The sequence below is a fragment of the Balearica regulorum genome, chromosome 29 (assembly GCF_011004875.1).
Source record: "Balearica regulorum gibbericeps isolate bBalReg1 chromosome 29, bBalReg1.pri, whole genome shotgun sequence".
Lineage (NCBI taxonomy): Eukaryota > Metazoa > Chordata > Aves > Gruiformes > Gruidae > Balearica > Balearica regulorum.
This window is the reverse complement of record NC_046212.1, coordinates 1,545,878-1,562,058: the sequence shown is the minus strand read 5'-3', so window position 1 is coordinate 1,562,058 and position 16,181 is coordinate 1,545,878. Positions and strand designations below refer to the sequence as shown.

Sequence of the window (16,181 nt, the reverse complement as noted above, 5' to 3'; positions counted from 1 at the left end):
GGGAAGCAAAGGGTCTTTTTGTGGTCAGTCTAGCCTTGCAGGAGGCTGAAAGAATGATAGGGCAAGAATCCATAATCCTGCGAGGGCCCTTTAAGGTCCTAACAGCCGTACTGGCAGGCACCCCACCCCCTGTGGCAGCTGCCCAATGGGAAACGGTCAGGAAGTGGTATGCCCAGCTAGAGCGTTCCAGTCACAGTGAGCCAGTGGAGGAGGGAGCACCCAGAATGCTCCAAATACAGGGAAAGTCATCCAGGCCCTGATGAGGAAACCCCTTCTTCCTACATAAAGGAAGCCCCCTCATTTGAATCCCACCTGAAAAATGTGTGCTTTACTGACGCCTCTTGGAGGAGGGAGGGGAAAGTGTGGAAATGCCCAGCAGCTGCTCTCCAGGTTGATTCTGGGGAGCCAATTGCAACAGAAGGAGAAGGGAGGGCTCAGCTGGGGGAACTGATAGCAGTTTGGGGTGTGGTAAGGAGAGAGGCGGGCAGGATGGACGCCGTACACATCTGCACTGATTCTTGTGCCGTATTCAAGGGGTGCACCGAGTGGCTCTCCTTTTGGGAACAAAAGCAGTGGAAAGTAAACCGGGTGCCCGTCTGGCAAAGGAAAAAGTGGGAGGAGATATTCAAGATCTTCTTGAGGAGGCTGGGAGCCGAGGATGGCCTGTTCCCCGAAAACTCTGTAGCGCCGTAATTTCTGCCTGCGGCCTATGCCGTACCAGACCGGAAAAGCACCCCTTACAAGATCCTGCACTCCATCTGAGGGATGGGAAAGCACTGTGGGAAACCTGGCAGGTCAATTACCTAGGGCCTTTCAAGAAATCAGAAGGGAAACAGTATGTGCTTGTTGGGGTGGAAGTAATATCGGGACTTGTTCAGGCCGAAGCAGTAGCAGGGGCGACTGGGGAAAATACAGTAAAAGGGTTAAAGTTGCGGTTTAGCTTTTTACCTAAACCTAAATCGATTCAATCGGACAAGGGCAGCCACTTTACTGCCGGGGTGGTCCAGGAGTGGGCAAAAGCTGAGGGAATACGGTGGACATTCCATACCCCCTACTATCCCCAAGCTAACGGGAGAGATAGTAGAAAAGACCAATGGACTCCTAAAACGCATCCTGAGGCCTGGCGACCCTGGGTGGTCCGCAGGACTCCCGCATGCCATTGCCAGAGTAAATGGTCGATGGGGGATAAATGGATGCCCTAAACTTACTGCTTTCAGTCCAACACCCCCCTCCTTGCTCCCTGGAAAGAGGGAGAAAAAGGACCCTGTAAAGCCCTTGCACTATCCAGGACGACCTGTTCTGGTGGACCTCCCAAGAGCGGGGGAGGTGCCTCTGACCCTTAAAACTCCACGGAACACCTCTTCGTGGATAGCTGCTGATGCCGACGGAAAGGAACACAAGATTAATAGCGGATGGATTGTCCCATCCTTTTAACCACCGATTTGAAAGAATCGGGATCTTTTCCTTTGTTCTTCCTTAGAGGCGTACCTACCAGAAACATCCTCCACCTCAGAAGGTCGAAGCTGGTGCTATTTTTGGGAATTTGTACTCGTAATCTGTGTGATACAGAGATCTACATGGCCCAACCATGCTTGTCAATTCTGCTCAACACCGGCAGTTGTGGGTCTGGTCCTATGTTCTTTGTCTCTCCCTATGTGTTAGGGGAATCACAAGCCAAAATACCCCACATCTGGCTTGGGAATTAGTTCAAGGTTTTGTTAGAACGTGGGCTTACCGAAATGAAGGTCTGTGTCTTACTTTACCTAGATCAGGCGAAGAAGGTTTAAGGTTTTTTATGTCACCTGTAAATCTGTCGTTTGTCTTTGATACGACTAATGCCACGTCTGTAACGTTCCTGTCACCCAACTGGACCGTCAAGAATAACGGGCTGCATTTTTGACAACAGCCAATGATAAGGTCTGATATATATGACGTTTGGAGTAAACCTCCAAAACAAGCCAAAAAGGCAAAGTTACATTCAACAGTGGTGTGTAAAGCTACTAGACCATCCTTTAATGTCTCTATTCCTTCTCCGATAGATAGATCAAACTCCTGATTTGCTAGCGCCAAAGGGAACATACCTGCTGGAAGTGTCACTTTCAAAAAATTCACCAAGAAAACCTCCTGTTATTATTATTATCCATGGGATCCTCTGTTTGATCCATTGGCAAAACCTGCTTTCTGCGAAGCAAACTATTCTACTCGCTGGGACCCAGAATGCTGTATCCTCCTCCCGAATAAGACTCATACAGCCTCTTGAGATAGAACTAATTGGATGTGGGCTTGGTCAGGAAACCAAGTGGGAGAAGTTTTTGTAGAGCCCAAATTTGATCCACCTATCAGGGAAGTTGAAAACCCCCTTTGTAGTTGTTCTAAGAGAATCACTTGTGATTCGGGGCCAGGAGATCCTCCTGAAACTTGGTTTATTGATAGTCTCAGAACTCTAATTCGAGAGCTGTGCACATGCTGGGGATATCCTTCAAAGGGATGGCAAAATAGCAACAAAACTTGTAATATCACTCTTCCCAGAAGTCGCAGTTTTTTTTAAACAAGAACAGTGTGGAGTACCCTTTCCTCATTATCCCCTACAAGGGACGCCTTGAAACACCAAACCTATTACATATGCTATAAATTGTATGGCTCAATATACCTGTAAAACTAGCATATATCCAGCCCCGTTGGGACTAGCATGGGGATGCTCCAATGGAAACTTTTACTCTTACTTAACACAGGAATAGCATGCCGGCCTGAGGCGTGGATTAGCTATCCCTTCTTTGTGTCCGTCTCGTGTTTGTAATTTTATAGCACCTTCCCGGCGATCGCGGAGAGAAGCGGGAAGTAATCCAAAGGCTCGTCTCGATTGGGCGATTAATGGAGTCCAAACTCCCAATTATTATACTGCTGCACAGCTAACTGCGTTAATGTTTGAGAATATTTTTACCCCTGATGTAATCTTAAAAGACACCAATTTGTCCTAGAAAATACTACCTGGCAGGTACATCTTTTAAGTGACTGGGCACGCTTTGCTTTTGGAGCATTAAACTTACAGGTCCAACAGGTATCAAAGATAAGCCTTCAGAATCGTCTAGCGCAGATTCTTCAGTTTCAAACACAGCCCCACCCCCGGTTCTCCGAACCCTTGCCGAGTCTGAAGCGTTTGCGTCCACAGGCCTGGCTCTGGGCAAGCTCTGCTTACAGCTCTTTATGAATTCTGACAGCACATCAAGGTAGCCAAAGGTGGTGTGGGCTGTAAAACAGCTCCACGCCTGGGTTTGGAGCATCCCACTCCAGGACAGAGGATTTTGCTTAGTAACAAACCGGTGAACCTTACCCTGCTTTAAGGCTGGTTCATAAACCAGCTCTTTTTCCCTGTCAGTCGCTAATTTGTGAGACTTGTACTTGCTCATTCTTTCCCTCAAAGACTTATTTTAACATCAAAATTATCAGAATGGGATAGTTTCACTTGCATCATGATTTGCTTGAAAAAATTCCGGGCCGGTAACTATCGGCTTTGGCTTCACTCACAGTGCCCTAAGCACTGCCCCAACGCAGTCACACGATCCCAGAAGGTACAAGACTTCACGTACTTCCATTAAAAAACACAAGAGCAACTATGCCCTGCAACAGTTCTGAGCGGCCTCATTATCTTTACACCTTCCTGTCAGGTTTATTTCTGGCATTGTTGCCAAAAGAGTCGTCACTGTGTTTCTCACAACTCGCACCTTCTTTAGCAAATGCTGCTGCAGGATCTGTCGCAGCCTCTAGGGGAAGGTTCCTTTTGCTTTGATGCGTCCCGGGAAGATGCTCCTGAAGAGCTGAGGGAAGTAACCCAGTGGGAAAACCAAAATTCTTGACACGGTGTCAGGGTCTTTGGCCATGAAGAAGCCATGAGTGATGCTTCACAGTGATGCTTAAACGTAATGTTAAAACTCCTCTGAGCGTACAAACTCTCTCTCTCTCTCCTCTTATATGTAGACTCCTTTATGCAGAGTCTTCCTGTATTCCATTCACCTCTACGTTGTCACTTTCTGAGTGACTCTAATGTTGAAAAGAAAGTAACAGAAGCATCCGTTCCCTGCTGGGAGACATTTTTGTTTGCTAAGATAAGTTTCTTCCCTGTGTACCTTCTCTTCAGGATAGAAGAGGGTAACTCTCTTGCCCCTCTGACTGTTAAGATGATCTCTCAAAAGGTAGATTCGTTAAAGGGTGATTGACTCTTGTCAACAATGAAATGCATGTATAAATCCCATGTAGATGTTTTCTCCACTGCACTTAACGGGAGATTAAGTCTAGGCAGCAGAGAGAGCCCTTTCCCATTTAGTCTTGGCACAAGTAGACTAAAAGACACTTTCTTTTCCCTTAGGTTTCTTAACCCACCTCCTTTTTACGAACATTTGCACCCACGTCAGCTGTGGTAGAGGTTTCCCTAAATGCGCTTCATTTATCTTCCTCTCGTGTAAAGGCAATTACGACTAAGTGTGGTGGGCTGTCCCTGGCTGGACAGCAGGTGCCACCCAAAGCCGCTCTATCACTCCCCCTCCTCGGCGGGACAGGGGAGAGAAAACATAGCAAAAGGCTCGTGGGTCGAGATAAGGGCAGGGAGATCAGTCTGCAATTACTGTCACGAGCAAAACAGACTGAGCTTGGGAAAATTAATTTATTACCCATCAAACTCATTACTCAGTCGAGTAATGAGAAGCAAAACCAACTCTTAAAAACACCTTCCCCCCACCCCTCCCTTCTTCCCGGACTAAACTTCACTCCTAATTTTCTCTGCCTCCTTCCCCCGAGCAGTGCAGGGGGATGACGAATGGGGGTGCCGTCAGTTCATCACACGTTGCGTCTGCCGCTCCTTCCCTACGCTGAAATGGCCAAGACCTTGGGAGGGGATGTAGCCAGGAACGCTGACCCACACTGACCAAAGGGATATTCCTGCCTCCAAACTGGGCAGGAGCCAGGTCTGAGGCGGAGCCATTGTGGGGTGTGCACAGGCAGAAGGGAAAGCAGCAGCTACCTCCCTCCGACCCGTCAGCGGGCATTCATTGACAAGGTCGCACACTTGTTCTACAGTCACAGACTTCTTTATTCTCCTTCCTGCTTTATCTCAAAAGAGCTGGGATCCTCGCTGGGCGGCTCCCAAAGGCGGCCGCCAGCTTTGGTGGCAGGACCCAGTCAAGGATGTCCCTCTTCAGCACAACCACGATGAGGATGGCGATCTGGAGGAAGGCGAGGAACAGAAGAAGTCTCCTGGGGGACAGGAGAGGGGTCAGGCAGAGCAGGGGCCAAATTTCTCTCCGCTCTTTCCAGACACCCTCTTCAAATGCCACCGTGGGACCATGCACCGTGCCGGGCACAACACTCCCCTGCTCAGGACTGGAGCTGAGGGGCCCGGGCATCTCTCTCAGCTCTACTGTCCGTCTCCCCAGTGGGCCCCCAAATGCCACCTTATGCACACACCCCCCCCCCAAGCTAGGATGAAAAGACATGCTGGAACATTTCATCCCGGAGAAGTCCCAAGCTGCCTAATGCCCTTGGGACCAGTGGCACGGGCACCCCACTGCCTGTGGAAGAGCCCCGGCACCGCGAGCCCCCCGGGCAACTCACCTCAGCCAAGAAGTGACGCCATGCCTCCTTGACGCCAGCTGCTCCTCCTACAGGCCAAGGCACAGTGGGGACATGTGTTGGGGTGTGCGAGGGGGCCGAGGTTTGGGGGCTCAGAGCCCCTCCCTCGTCCCCGCTGAGACCAGTGCCCTCATGTTCCTCGGGCACAGAGCAGACCCTTCCCTCCCCAAGGCCCACGGCGGGCTTGTCTGTCCTACCAGCCGCAGGGCCACCATCTCCTGCATCAGCGACTCCTCTGGTGGTTCTGCCTGCACCTTCTTCCCCCTGCTACAGAAAGCATGGGGTTGTGGGCTGTGAGAAGAGACCTCGGCCAGCATGGTGACCCCCCCGGGTGGTGGCCAACAGGGAGCCGGGGTGCTGCCCAGCCTCAGCTGCTCAGCACCCCCCATCCCGCTGCCACAGGTTTCAATCAGGGACCCATTGCCACTCACAAAGCTCTTGGCTCTCGGAGGCATTCCCGTCTCTCCTGGAGGTGCTGGAGCTTGTTCCTGAGCAGCTGGAAAAGCAAAGGGCCCGCTCAAGAGTCCATGCCACGCTCGCTCTGAGGGGGCTTTAACCTCACAAACGTGTTGAGCCCCCATCCCTCCTGTCCACAGTACCTTCTTGACCTCAACTTGCTCCTGCAGAGCTTTTGTCAGCTCTGACCACTGGTCCATCTGCAAAGCAAGCGGGACACATTGCAGGGAGCCGTGGTGGAAAGGGCATCCCCAGTCAGTCCCCACCCAGGGCATGGGGAAGTCACGCCAGGGCCAGGGTGGCAGGCACCCGGCTGTCCTGGGACTAGCACCATTGCCCAGCAGCTCTGGACACTCCCCGAGGGACTGACGGATCTGGTTCACAGACCTTGAAAAGCTCCGGCACTGCTGTGCCTCCCTCTGCCTTTCCCTGAAAGAGGTCTGCCTGCGAGAGAAAGGGGAACAGGAACCTCTCCAGGAGGGGCAGGGGGTGGACGAGGACCCCCGTGGCACCGGCAAGAGCCCACCGCCAGACTACCCGGCACCCCCCTCCCAATCCAGAGGCCCCAGCCCTCCGTCACGGATGCCATTGAGGCCCAAAGGAACGCTCCTCCCCAGCCACAGCACTGCCGCGGCTGCTGGGCTGCACGGCCCCAGCACTGGCACCCCCCTCCCTGACTCTGTCAGGACGGGCCTCCTTCTCCCCTCTACCTTCTGCGCCTCTTCCACGCTCACGCCTGCCTCCCCGTTCTCCATCTGAAAGTGCTCCTGCGGGAGAGGAGGGGAAGAGGAGCAGCCGTCAGGGCACGGGCACACTCCCACGAGTGCACTGCCCTCCGCCTTATCCCCTCCCGGCTCCCTTCGGGCACTGCCTTGGCCCTCGCGTCCCCTCTCCTTCCCAGCCCTGCAGGCACTGCGGGCAGACAGAGGGACCCCCAGGCCCAACTCTGGACATGGTCCACACCTGGACCATGCTCTCGGTGACCCTGCTCGAGCAGGGGCAAGTGCACGAGACAAGATGATGTCCAGAGGTGCCTTCCAACCTCAACGCGTCTGGGATTCTGTGAACTCACCTTTGTCTGGGCCACCAGCCCCTCCAGCTCCTGGAGCTCCTGGCGGTTGTTTTGGAAACACCGCGCCACATCACAGTTCTGGGAAGAGGAGCCGGAAACAGGCACTGAGCCCCTGACACAGCCCCAGCCACCGCTGCTGGCCGACACGGGCGCAGGCGGGGACACTGACCTGTTTGCTGAGCGCCTCCACGGCTTCCCTCAGCTCCTGCTGCTTCTTCCCCTGCGTGGGCAAAGGAGGGGTCAGGGGCTCAGCTCTCGCAGCCCCAGCCCCCGGGGGCAAGGGGAACGCTCCACACCTACCAGACACCGCAGCAGCTCCTTGTGCCTTACGGACTCCGCAGAACACTGGGCCAGGCGCTCCCGGAGCATGCGGAGGTCTGCCTTCACCGCTTCTGCCTGCATGGCTGCACCTGCGCGGCGGGAGCCAGCAGGGTGTGAGGGGCACGGGTGCGGGCACTGTCAGGCACGCACACTGGCGGGGACAGTCCCCGAGCACAGGCGCGCACACGCTCTCTCACGCGCAGGACATGGCCACGCAGATGCACGGTCAGGGCTGCCCAGGGCTGCCACGGGAGCCTCCCCCCAGAGAGGAGCACCGTCAGCCGCCTGCGCTCGCGCACCTGCAGCCCCCGCAGCCAGCGGTGCTGTGCGTGCACGTGCACTAGCTGTGTGCTCGTCTCGGCCTGCGGCAGCTGGGTGTGGAGCACGTGGCAGGAGGTGGTGTGGGGGGCTGAGGAGAGAAGGAGCTTCCCCTGCCCTGCTATGCCAGGCGCTCACGGGGCCCCTCCTGCCCTGGGGCGTCTGCCACGCCACCTCCAGCATCCACATCCCACCCTGTGAGCTCAATACGCCCCCAGCCCCGCGATCCCCTTCCTCTTGGTCCCCCCCTTACCAGCCCCAGCAGCACACGTGCCTCGGTCCAGGCAGCTGCCTTCCCCCCGCCGCTGGCAGACACACACAGACCCCCGGCCAAGGGCTGCGGGGACCGTGGGCATACTGAGCCCTCACCTCCTCTTCTCTGTCGGGTGCCTTCCACTGCACGGCGGACACAGGACAGGTTGTTGGCGACTACTCTCCAAACTCCTGCCCAGTAGCACCGAGGTTGGGTTCTCCTCCAAATGCTCCCCCGCCTCTGGGAGCAGCTCCCTTTCTACCTGCCAGGGCGCCCGTCTCACAAAGGCACAGTGACATGCCAGTGACACGGCACCGCTGCCCACTGTGACACGGCCACCACCTCCCTGGGGCTGGCGCCCAGAGCTGAGGCGGGGCCCAGCCGCCACCACGGGGAAACAGGGCGTCACTCTCAGCACCCACTCTTAGCATGCAGGCGGGAGCGACTGCGGGTGCCGCCTGTCGGCGTCTCCCCGTGGGGTTTGCCCGTTCCTTGACCATCCGGCTGTCACAGCTCCCCACCCCAGCACCAGGCATGAGCCAGGCTGTGCACGGCCTCCCAGCAGGCACACGCAGACACTCACACGCAGGCGCATGCACCACGGGTGTGCACCACAGATGTGCACGGACGGCCACTCCGCGTGGGCTCCAGCACAGAGCTCAAGCACCCAGCCCCCGAACTACAGCCCGGGAAGGGGAAAAAGAAAGACTATCCCTCTGCTCTAGCCCGGGCAGACACCGTGCTTGCAGACTCCCAAGCGGAATGCGGTCTCTCCCGTGCTCAGAGAGCCGCGGCTGCCAGCAGGCATGGGGTCATGCTGGAACACCTCCAAGCGTGTGCCTGCCACAGGGCAGGTTTCTTTCTGAAGGGACTGCAGTGACTGTGGCTGTGGGTAAGGCCACGCTGGAGCAGGTGCACCTCGAGGCGACTGTGACTGTGGCTAAGTCTATGCCGCAGCAGGTATAGCCCTGGAGAGACTGTGGCTCGTAGGTCAGGCTCCACTTGGAGCAGGTGCAGCCCTAAGGGACTGCAGCCTGTGGATAAGTCCAAGCCGGAGCAGGGGCAAGGGGAGGAGTTCATCGCAATGTCAGACCCGATGGTCTGGCCCAGAGGGACCAGGGGTGGAGACTGTAATGGAAATGCTTTTAAATGGTTGTAACCCATGATTTGAGTTGCGTGTTAGAGGAATTACCGTAGCAGGAACCACCTGAACCAACGGAGGACAAGCCTTACGAGAAGCAGTGCAAGTGCAGCAGTGGACCTGACCTGAGCTGCTTTGGTGCCCAGGAGCTCCACACAACACACCACCTCTCCCCTCCTGAGTGACCGCCGTAAGAGATGGAGCCCAGAGTCATGGGCTGAATGAACTCAACGGACATTTGTGGACATTTGAGGGACACTTTACAAGGGTAGTCCATAGACTAAGGGACATATGATATGCCTAATTTGCACATTATATCAGAGGAAGAGAAGGGGAGGTGGTGGTGAATGAGGATGTATTGGATAGCGCGGGACCCGAGCCTGATGTAAGTGGTATGGAGTAAGGGGTGGATAAAGGCCTGGTTTCTGTAAGATGAACGCACGGCTTTTGCTTTCCTTATTAAAGCGTCTTTATCTCAACCCATGAGTTTTCTCACTGTCACTCTTCCGACTCTCTCCTCCATCGTGCCGGGGGGTGGGGGGGGCGCGTCGGGGGCGGGTGGGAGCGAGCGAGCGAGCGAGCGAGCGGCCGCGTGGTGATTAGCTGCCACTGGTGTAAAACCAGGACAATGGGGACAGGGGCCTGCTGGGCTGTGGTGCCACCAGGGATGGGAGCCTGGGGAGGCGGGAGACGTGGGCCGTGGAGCTGTGGGGAGGGAGAAGGGCAGGGGCTGTGGGGCTGTGGTGTGGGAGGGTGGCTGTGGGGGTTGTGGGGAGCATTGGGGAGGGAGGAAGGGAGGGGGCTTGGAAGGGTCTAGGGGTCTGTGGGTGAGCGTGTTTGCTGGCCTCAGTGTAAATGAGTCCCCGGCTGCTGGAGCCTGAGTAGCCTCAGACACGCTTACCGGGGTGGCCTGCACGTTGCTGAATGGTTGCCGAAAAGGTGGAGTAAAAAACCGACCGTGGTGGTTCCACCCGATTCTACAGCTTCATAAATACTGCGGGGACAGAGGGAGGGTGGGAGGCCAGGTGAGGCTGGCACGCAGGGACCTGGCTTGCGGCAGGCAGGGTGGCGGCGCCCAGTGCCTTGCAGATGAGACTGGGCCTGGCCTGGAGAGGCTGCGCGGAGCAGCACGCAGGGCAAGACCCTCTCCCTGTGCCCCAATGCACGCACCCGAGGTGAGCACATGGAGGTGGAGATAGAAAAGACTTTATTGGCGGGGGCTGTCAAAAGGGCAGGGTCGTAGCAGGAGGGGCAGAACTGGCCCTGGTCAATTCGCTTGCGCTTGCAGCCCAGAAAGCCAACCGTATCTGAGAATCATAGAACCATAGAATGGTTTGGGTTGGAAGGGACCTTAAAGATCATCTAGTTCCAACCCCCCTGCTGTGGGCAGGGACACCCTCCACTAGACCACGTTGCCCAGAGCCTCATCCAGCCTGGTCTTAAACACGCCCAGGGATGGGGCATCCACAACCTCTCTGGGCAACCTGTTCCAGTGCCTCACCACTCTAACAGTAAAGAATTTCTTTCTAACATCTAATCTAAATCGACCCTCCTTCAGCTTAAACCCGTTACCCCTTGTCCTGTCACTACACTCCCTGATAAACACCCCCTCCTGGGTCGCCCCTCTGAGGTCATCATGGGCATCACCAGCCGGCTCTTGTGAGGTCATAACCTGCTGCCCTCCGTAAAACCCCACGCTGCAGAGGTGGGCAGCAGCGCGAAGCAGAGCGCTTTCAGCAGCAAGCGGATGCCTGGAGAAGAGGTGCCTGGGTCTCGGGAGAAGAGCAGGCTTTTCCCTCCTCCTGGCCAGTGTGCTGCTATTGCAGGGATCTCAGCCAGGATGGGCAGGTGGGTGCAGTGGGGCCCAGAAAGCAGGGAGGGATCCGGCCAGAAGCCTTGTGTGCTGCCTGGCTTCCCGGCAGAGCAGGCAGACGCAGAGCATAGGGGCCGTCTGCACTAGTGCCCTCCAGCCCGGCAGCCCAGCAACCCCTCCACTCCGGGGGCACGGCCCTGCCCCTTCTCTGGGGAGAGCTGGGTGGGGCCATGCTGCTGCCCCTCGCCGTGTCAGGCCAGAGGTGTTTGTGTCCCAGGGGTGGTGTTCAACGGGCCAGACCTTCGCAGAGGCTCTGGGCCCTGGGGCTTGCAGCTGTGCTGAGCACCAGGTTCCTCCTGGTGGCAAGTGAGCTCCTAAAGGGACCCCTGGTAAATAGGTGTGCCAACCTTGGGCTTTGGTAACAACAGCGTTCCCTGTTACAGAGACTGCAACACCCAGCAGAAGGGCAGGCAGGTCCTGAGGCTCCTGTTCCTGCTGTTTCCCATCCTGTCTGGTGAGTACCCCTGACCAAAAACGGTCCCCTCAGTCCTGGGGAGAGGGACCAGCTCCTGAGGAAAATAACCATCTCTTGACAATGTGATCCACAGCTATTGTCTACTGCTGGATCTCCACGGTGTGGGGAGAGGGAGTGCGGTGGGTAAGTGCCTCTTGCTGTGGGAAAGCCAAGGCCTGCAAAGGCTGTGCTTCTGCCCTCCTGCCTCCCCTGGGGACACGGGGCACATTTTTATGCCCGTCACCACTGAGGCAGAAAAGGCGTGGTGGGAGGGGGGCAGAGGCAGGGGGGAGGGGCACGTCTCTTTGTCCTCCAAACTCCTCAGTGCCTTGATGGGGTTCAACATGGAGCCGGTTCTCCTGGAGGGACCTTGGCAGAATGGCAGGGTGAAGTGTGGAGCACTTTGGCAGAGGTGCTTTTGCTGCCTGCATCCCTCTTGGATAGCCTCGGGGGTCAGACGGAGACCCGAAGGATGCTCTGCCGAACATGGCTGGTCAAAGAGCCCAAGCTTTGGGTCGCGGTGTCTCCAAAGTGACTTGAAGCAGCAGGAAATTCTGCCAGCTCTCCCTAGGGGAGTCTCCTTTGGGAAGCTCTGGCAGTGCTGCTCGTGCTTGCTCCAGCGGAGTGCCTCTGCCAAGTGTCAGTTTTGGCAGTAAACGAGCTACTTACGGAGTGCATCCCACCCCCTCTTGATCTTGCAGGAGGCGCCAGGGCTTCCGGAAGCGGAGCTGCGGTCTCTGAGGTAAGAGTGCTTTCTCGCCAAGGACCGCACTCTGTGGAGCCATCGTGCTGCCTGCGTGCACTCGCTTCACGCCCGGGGCTCCTGACCTTCCCCGTCTACTACTCGCGGTGGTGGAAGGGAGCCCTTTGTAAACCAGAGGACAGAAAGGCTCTGGGGGATGGGGAGGGACCCAAGCCCACGGGAGCCTTCTCTGCGTGGCGTTGGGAGCCTGCCTGCAGAGGCTGGGCAGCTGCTGGACAAGAGCTGCTTTCTCTTTGCCTCCAGGAACTCACAGGCTTGGCTGGAGCTGAAGATGCGGGAGCTCAAGGAGACGGTGGCTCAGGTGTCTGATGCAAAGGGGAACATAGTGCAGGCAGTGAGCGAGGTCCTTGAAGACCATGGTGTCCAAGAGGAGAAGAGAGAGGTAAGGGTGCTGGGGGTAGATGAGAGACCTGGCTCCCTTTCCGGGCTCCCTCCTGCGGCGTCCTCTTGGCACTCTCAAAGTCAGCACCTTTTCTGACAGGTCTTGCCTTGTGTTTTGTGACGCGGAGGTGCTCCTTGGCTCTGTGCTAGGACTGGGGGTTTATGCAGAACGGTCCGTGCGTGTGGTGGTGGTCACTGCCATCTCTCCCTTTGCAATTCTTTCCCAGGAAATTCTGCGGTTGGCCCAGGCGGCAATTGAGAAGGCCCTTGACAGCTACCCCCAGATGCGTGACTGGGCTCTGGAAGCCCTAGGTATGCAGAGAGAAAGTCTCGCTGCCCTCGGTTTGTGGACGGCACTCCCCCACAGTCTGCCAAGATCTGCTTTCAAGCCTGAGAAATGCATCCTAATGCACTGCTCCAACTCCTAATCTCTGTCCGCCTTCGTGTCAGGTGCCACCATTGATGAGAAGAGGACATCCAAGAGTTATGGTGGGCAAGGCAAGAAGACCTGGTGGCTTTTTCCATTCGCCTTCTCTTCTGCAAACCCTCCAGAGACAATCTTGCAGGTATCACAAGGGAAGTCCTGACTTGCGGTTCACCTCCTTGCTTTCGGATTGGCGGACCAAGTGCACAGCACTTCCCTTCAGCCCGGCCACACCGCTCAGCCCTGCAGTCTGCACCGCGCTCCTGACCCCTGCGATTCCTGACGGCACTGCCCTCCCATCAGGAGGGGGACCGTGCTGAACCCAGCTGCTGTGACCTGCCCACCAGCCTTGGTTGCAGTTAGCCGAGGAACTTTGTCCTTGGCGGTCCCACTGCCAAACCGCAACTCGGAGAGTCCCTTTCCAGAGTGGGTGGGAGCGGTGGGGGGTGCTGAGCCACAGAAGCAGCGAGAGATGCTCCTCCGGGCCCCTGGACCTAAACCTGCATGACCAAGTCTGAAGCAGGGTCCAAGTCTGCACTGGAGCCGCAGCTGCAGGGCAGTCTTTGAAGGGCGATGGGGTGAGGTGCACTAGGGAGACCTGCCCTGCCCTGGTGGTGGAGCCCAGAGGTTTTGGAGGAGCCCTTCCGTATTGCCCGGCTGCCCATCGACTCGGACCCATTTACGAGCAGGATTGCAGCCCACAGGCAAGGCAAGGTTTCTGCTTCTGGCCAAACAGGCAGCTCCGTTGGCTCTTTGGCTGCCTTGCCGCTCATGGTCATGGCTTTCTGGTTTCAGCTCCGTATTGCCCCAGGCAGCTGCTGGGCTTTCCAAGGATCTCGAGGCCACGTGGTCATCCGTCTGCCTGAGCCAATCTGGCCAACGGCTTTCACCATCTGGCATATCTCCAAGGCAGTCTCTCCTTCCGGGGAAGTCAGCAGCGCCCCCAAAGAGTTTGCTGTCTCCGTAAGTCTTTGCCTTGCGCTTCTTGGCGGGGCCCAGCCCCAGGGAAAAGCTGTGCCAGAGCCGTGCTGCTCACGGCGCTTACTCTCAGACAGCTGTCTGGGGCCGGCTGCTGCAGAGCACCGCATCCCCTGGGGGGGCACTGGGGGCTCGTGGGGTTCTGCGCCTCTGGGGGCTTCTTCTCTGCTTTGTGGCCAAGGTTCCTGGAGCATGTCTGCTCAACGCCCCCTGACCCCGAGTCAGCCTAAGCTGTGCTAGACTACCGCTAGAGCCGAGGGAGGTGGGGAAGGGTTCCCGGGTTCAGCCTCGGCATGCCCTTTTGCCGACGCCCTGCTCGAGCCTGACGGGCTCCCTTTGTCTCTTGTCTTTGAGGGAGTGGATGAGGCAATGGCAGAAACGCTCCTGGGGACGTTCACCTACGACGTGCACAAGGAGATCGCTCAGACGTTCCATGTGCAGGTACCGCAAGAGCTGTGGGCAGGATGCCCGGGAAGAAGGCAGGGTTGTCCGCAAGCCCTTGGGGGGAAAGAGTGCAGAGGGTCACCCCAGCCAGCCTCTGCTCTCCCACGCTGCTTGCTCCTGCGGGGAGGACAGCAAGGGGAGAGCAAATGGGGCTTTGCTCTGCTGGCTGAGGCAGCTGACCCACCTTTGCAAGGGCTTTCCTTTTCCTCCACGTAGCGAGCGTAGAGAAAGCAGCGGTGGGAAGGGGTGGAGGAAGGGAAACAGTCCCCCTCAGGGGAGACGGCAGGAGGGAGGACGGCAGAGGTCTTCCCCCTCAGCAGGACTCTTCCCGTGTCCCAGAGCAGCCCAGGCAGCAAAACGCCTCCGCTTTCCACAGCTCCCCTCAGCAAGCCTCGGAGGCCAGAGCTTTGCTTTCTAGGCACAGAGGGTGCCTCCATGGCCCTGGCAAAGAGGGGTCTGGTTGCCCTGGCTTCCTCCTTTGCCGGGGCTGCCGTATGGTCCTCAGCAGGGGGAGCGCGGGCAGAGGGGGCGCCGGCAATGTGCTGAGGCTCTTGCCACCTGCGTCATGATGGCTCCCCCCATTTCTTTACAGACGGAGCTTCCCAGGACCTTTCGCTCCATCACATTCCAGGTGCACAGCAACTGGGGAAACCCAGAGTACACCTGTGTGTACCGAGTACAGGTTCACGGGAAGACGGCGAGCCACAACGACCGCCCGCAGGCCCAAGAGCTCCTTTAGGAAGAAAAATAAAAGAAAAAGGAGATGTTTGGCAGCTTGACGTGTGCGCGTGTTCCTTGGGAGAGATCTTCCAGGGAGCTTCCAGCATCTTGTGCCTCTAGTGGGGAAGGGAGCTTTCTCTCTCAGGAGGAGGATGCTCGTGGTCCAAGGGACTTTGCACCCTTGGCAGGAGGATAAGGGATGGAAAACACCTAGGTGGGACAGGCTGCAAGGGACACAGGGAAGGGGAATGGGGCTTGAAGGACAAGCAGCCCGATGGTTCAGCTCAAGCTTCCGCAGCCCAGGCTCGCTCACCAAAGCTCCAGTGTCAGTGGGAGAAAGCAGAATCGCAGGCCCGGGAAAGCTCTCCCGCTGCCAGAGGAGAGGAGCGAATCAGGTCTGGCTGCAAGGCCCGGTGCTCGCTCTTCGTAGGCAGTGGGGTGCCCATGCCAGTGGTCCCAAGGGCATTAGGCAGCTTGGGACTTCTCCGGGATGAAATGTTTCAGTATGTCTTTTCTTCCTAGCTTGGGGGTGGGAGGGTGCATAAGGGGGCATTTGGGGGCCCACTGGGGAGACGGACAGTAGAGCTGAGAGAGATGCCCGGGCCCCTCACTCCAGTCCTGAGCGGGGAGTGTTGTGCCCGGCACGGTGCATGGTCCCACGGTGGCATTTGAAGAGGGTGTCTGGAAAGAGCGGAGAGAAATTTGGCCCCTGCTCTGCCTGACCCCTCTCCTGTCCCCCAGGAGACTTCTTCTGTTCCTCGCCTTCCTCCAGATCGCCATCCTCATCGTGGTTGTGCTGAAGAGGGACATCCTTGACTGGGTCCTGCCACCAAAGCTGGCGGCCGCCTTTGGGAGCCGCCCAGCGAGGTCCCAGCTCTTTTGAGATAAAGCAGGAAAGAGAATAAAGACGCCTGTGACTGTGGAACAAGTGTGCGACCTTGTCAATGAATGTCCGCTGACG

The 16,181-nt window shown here is 57.2% G+C and overlaps 2 protein-coding genes and 1 long non-coding RNA gene across 3 annotated transcripts; 2 read left to right on the top strand and 1 right to left on the bottom strand.

Moving 5' to 3' along the window:
- Window positions 1-5,070: 5,070 nt before the first annotated feature.
- On the bottom strand, window positions 5,071-8,848 carry LOC142598655 (uncharacterized). Its single transcript, XM_075737740.1, has 10 exons — window positions 7,451-8,848; window positions 7,320-7,370; window positions 7,151-7,228; window positions 6,789-6,845; window positions 6,466-6,522; window positions 6,222-6,278; window positions 6,054-6,118; window positions 5,820-5,889; window positions 5,605-5,651; window positions 5,071-5,247 (listed from the first exon to the last, which is right to left on the bottom strand). Exons 1-10 carry the CDS (start codon window positions 7,550-7,552, stop codon window positions 5,100-5,102), a joined length of 732 nt encoding a protein of 243 aa, XP_075593855.1. The 5' UTR covers window positions 7,553-8,848; the 3' UTR covers window positions 5,071-5,099.
- A 2,622-nt stretch (window positions 8,849-11,470) lies between these two features.
- LOC142598693 (uncharacterized) lies at window positions 11,471-12,702 on the top strand. The gene is made up of 3 exons (XR_012832712.1): window positions 11,471-11,510; window positions 12,212-12,252; window positions 12,517-12,702. It is a non-coding gene; the product is annotated as an uncharacterized LOC142598693 (long non-coding RNA).
- A 236-nt stretch (window positions 12,703-12,938) lies between these two features.
- LOC142598593 (SUN domain-containing protein 3-like) lies at window positions 12,939-15,239 on the top strand. Its single transcript, XM_075737567.1, has 5 exons — window positions 12,939-12,966; window positions 13,105-13,220; window positions 13,874-14,041; window positions 14,411-14,497; window positions 15,093-15,239. Exons 1-5 carry the CDS (start codon window positions 12,939-12,941, stop codon window positions 15,237-15,239), a joined length of 546 nt encoding a protein of 181 aa, XP_075593682.1.
- Window positions 15,240-16,181: the final 942 nt, after the last annotated feature.

Coding starts and splice junctions, on each gene's coding strand:
- LOC142598655 (XM_075737740.1), bottom strand. CDS start 7,552: ATGCAGGCAGAAGCGGTGAAGGCAGACCTCCGCATGCTCCGGGAGCGC. Junction 6,523..6,788: donor GCGTGGAAGAGGCGCAGAAG/GTAGAGGGGAGA, acceptor TTTCTCTCGCAG/GCAGACCTCTTTCAGGGAAA. Junction 5,890..6,053: donor CTCCGAGAGCCAAGAGCTTT/GTGAGTGGCAAT, acceptor TGCTTTCTGTAG/CAGGGGGAAGAAGGTGCAGG.
- LOC142598593 (XM_075737567.1), top strand. CDS start 12,939: ATGCGTGACTGGGCTCTGGAAGCCCTAG. Junction 14,042..14,410: donor CCAAAGAGTTTGCTGTCTCC/GTAAGTCTTTGC, acceptor CTTGTCTTTGAG/GGAGTGGATGAGGCAATGGC. Junction 14,498..15,092: donor CTCAGACGTTCCATGTGCAG/GTACCGCAAGAG, acceptor ATTTCTTTACAG/ACGGAGCTTCCCAGGACCTT.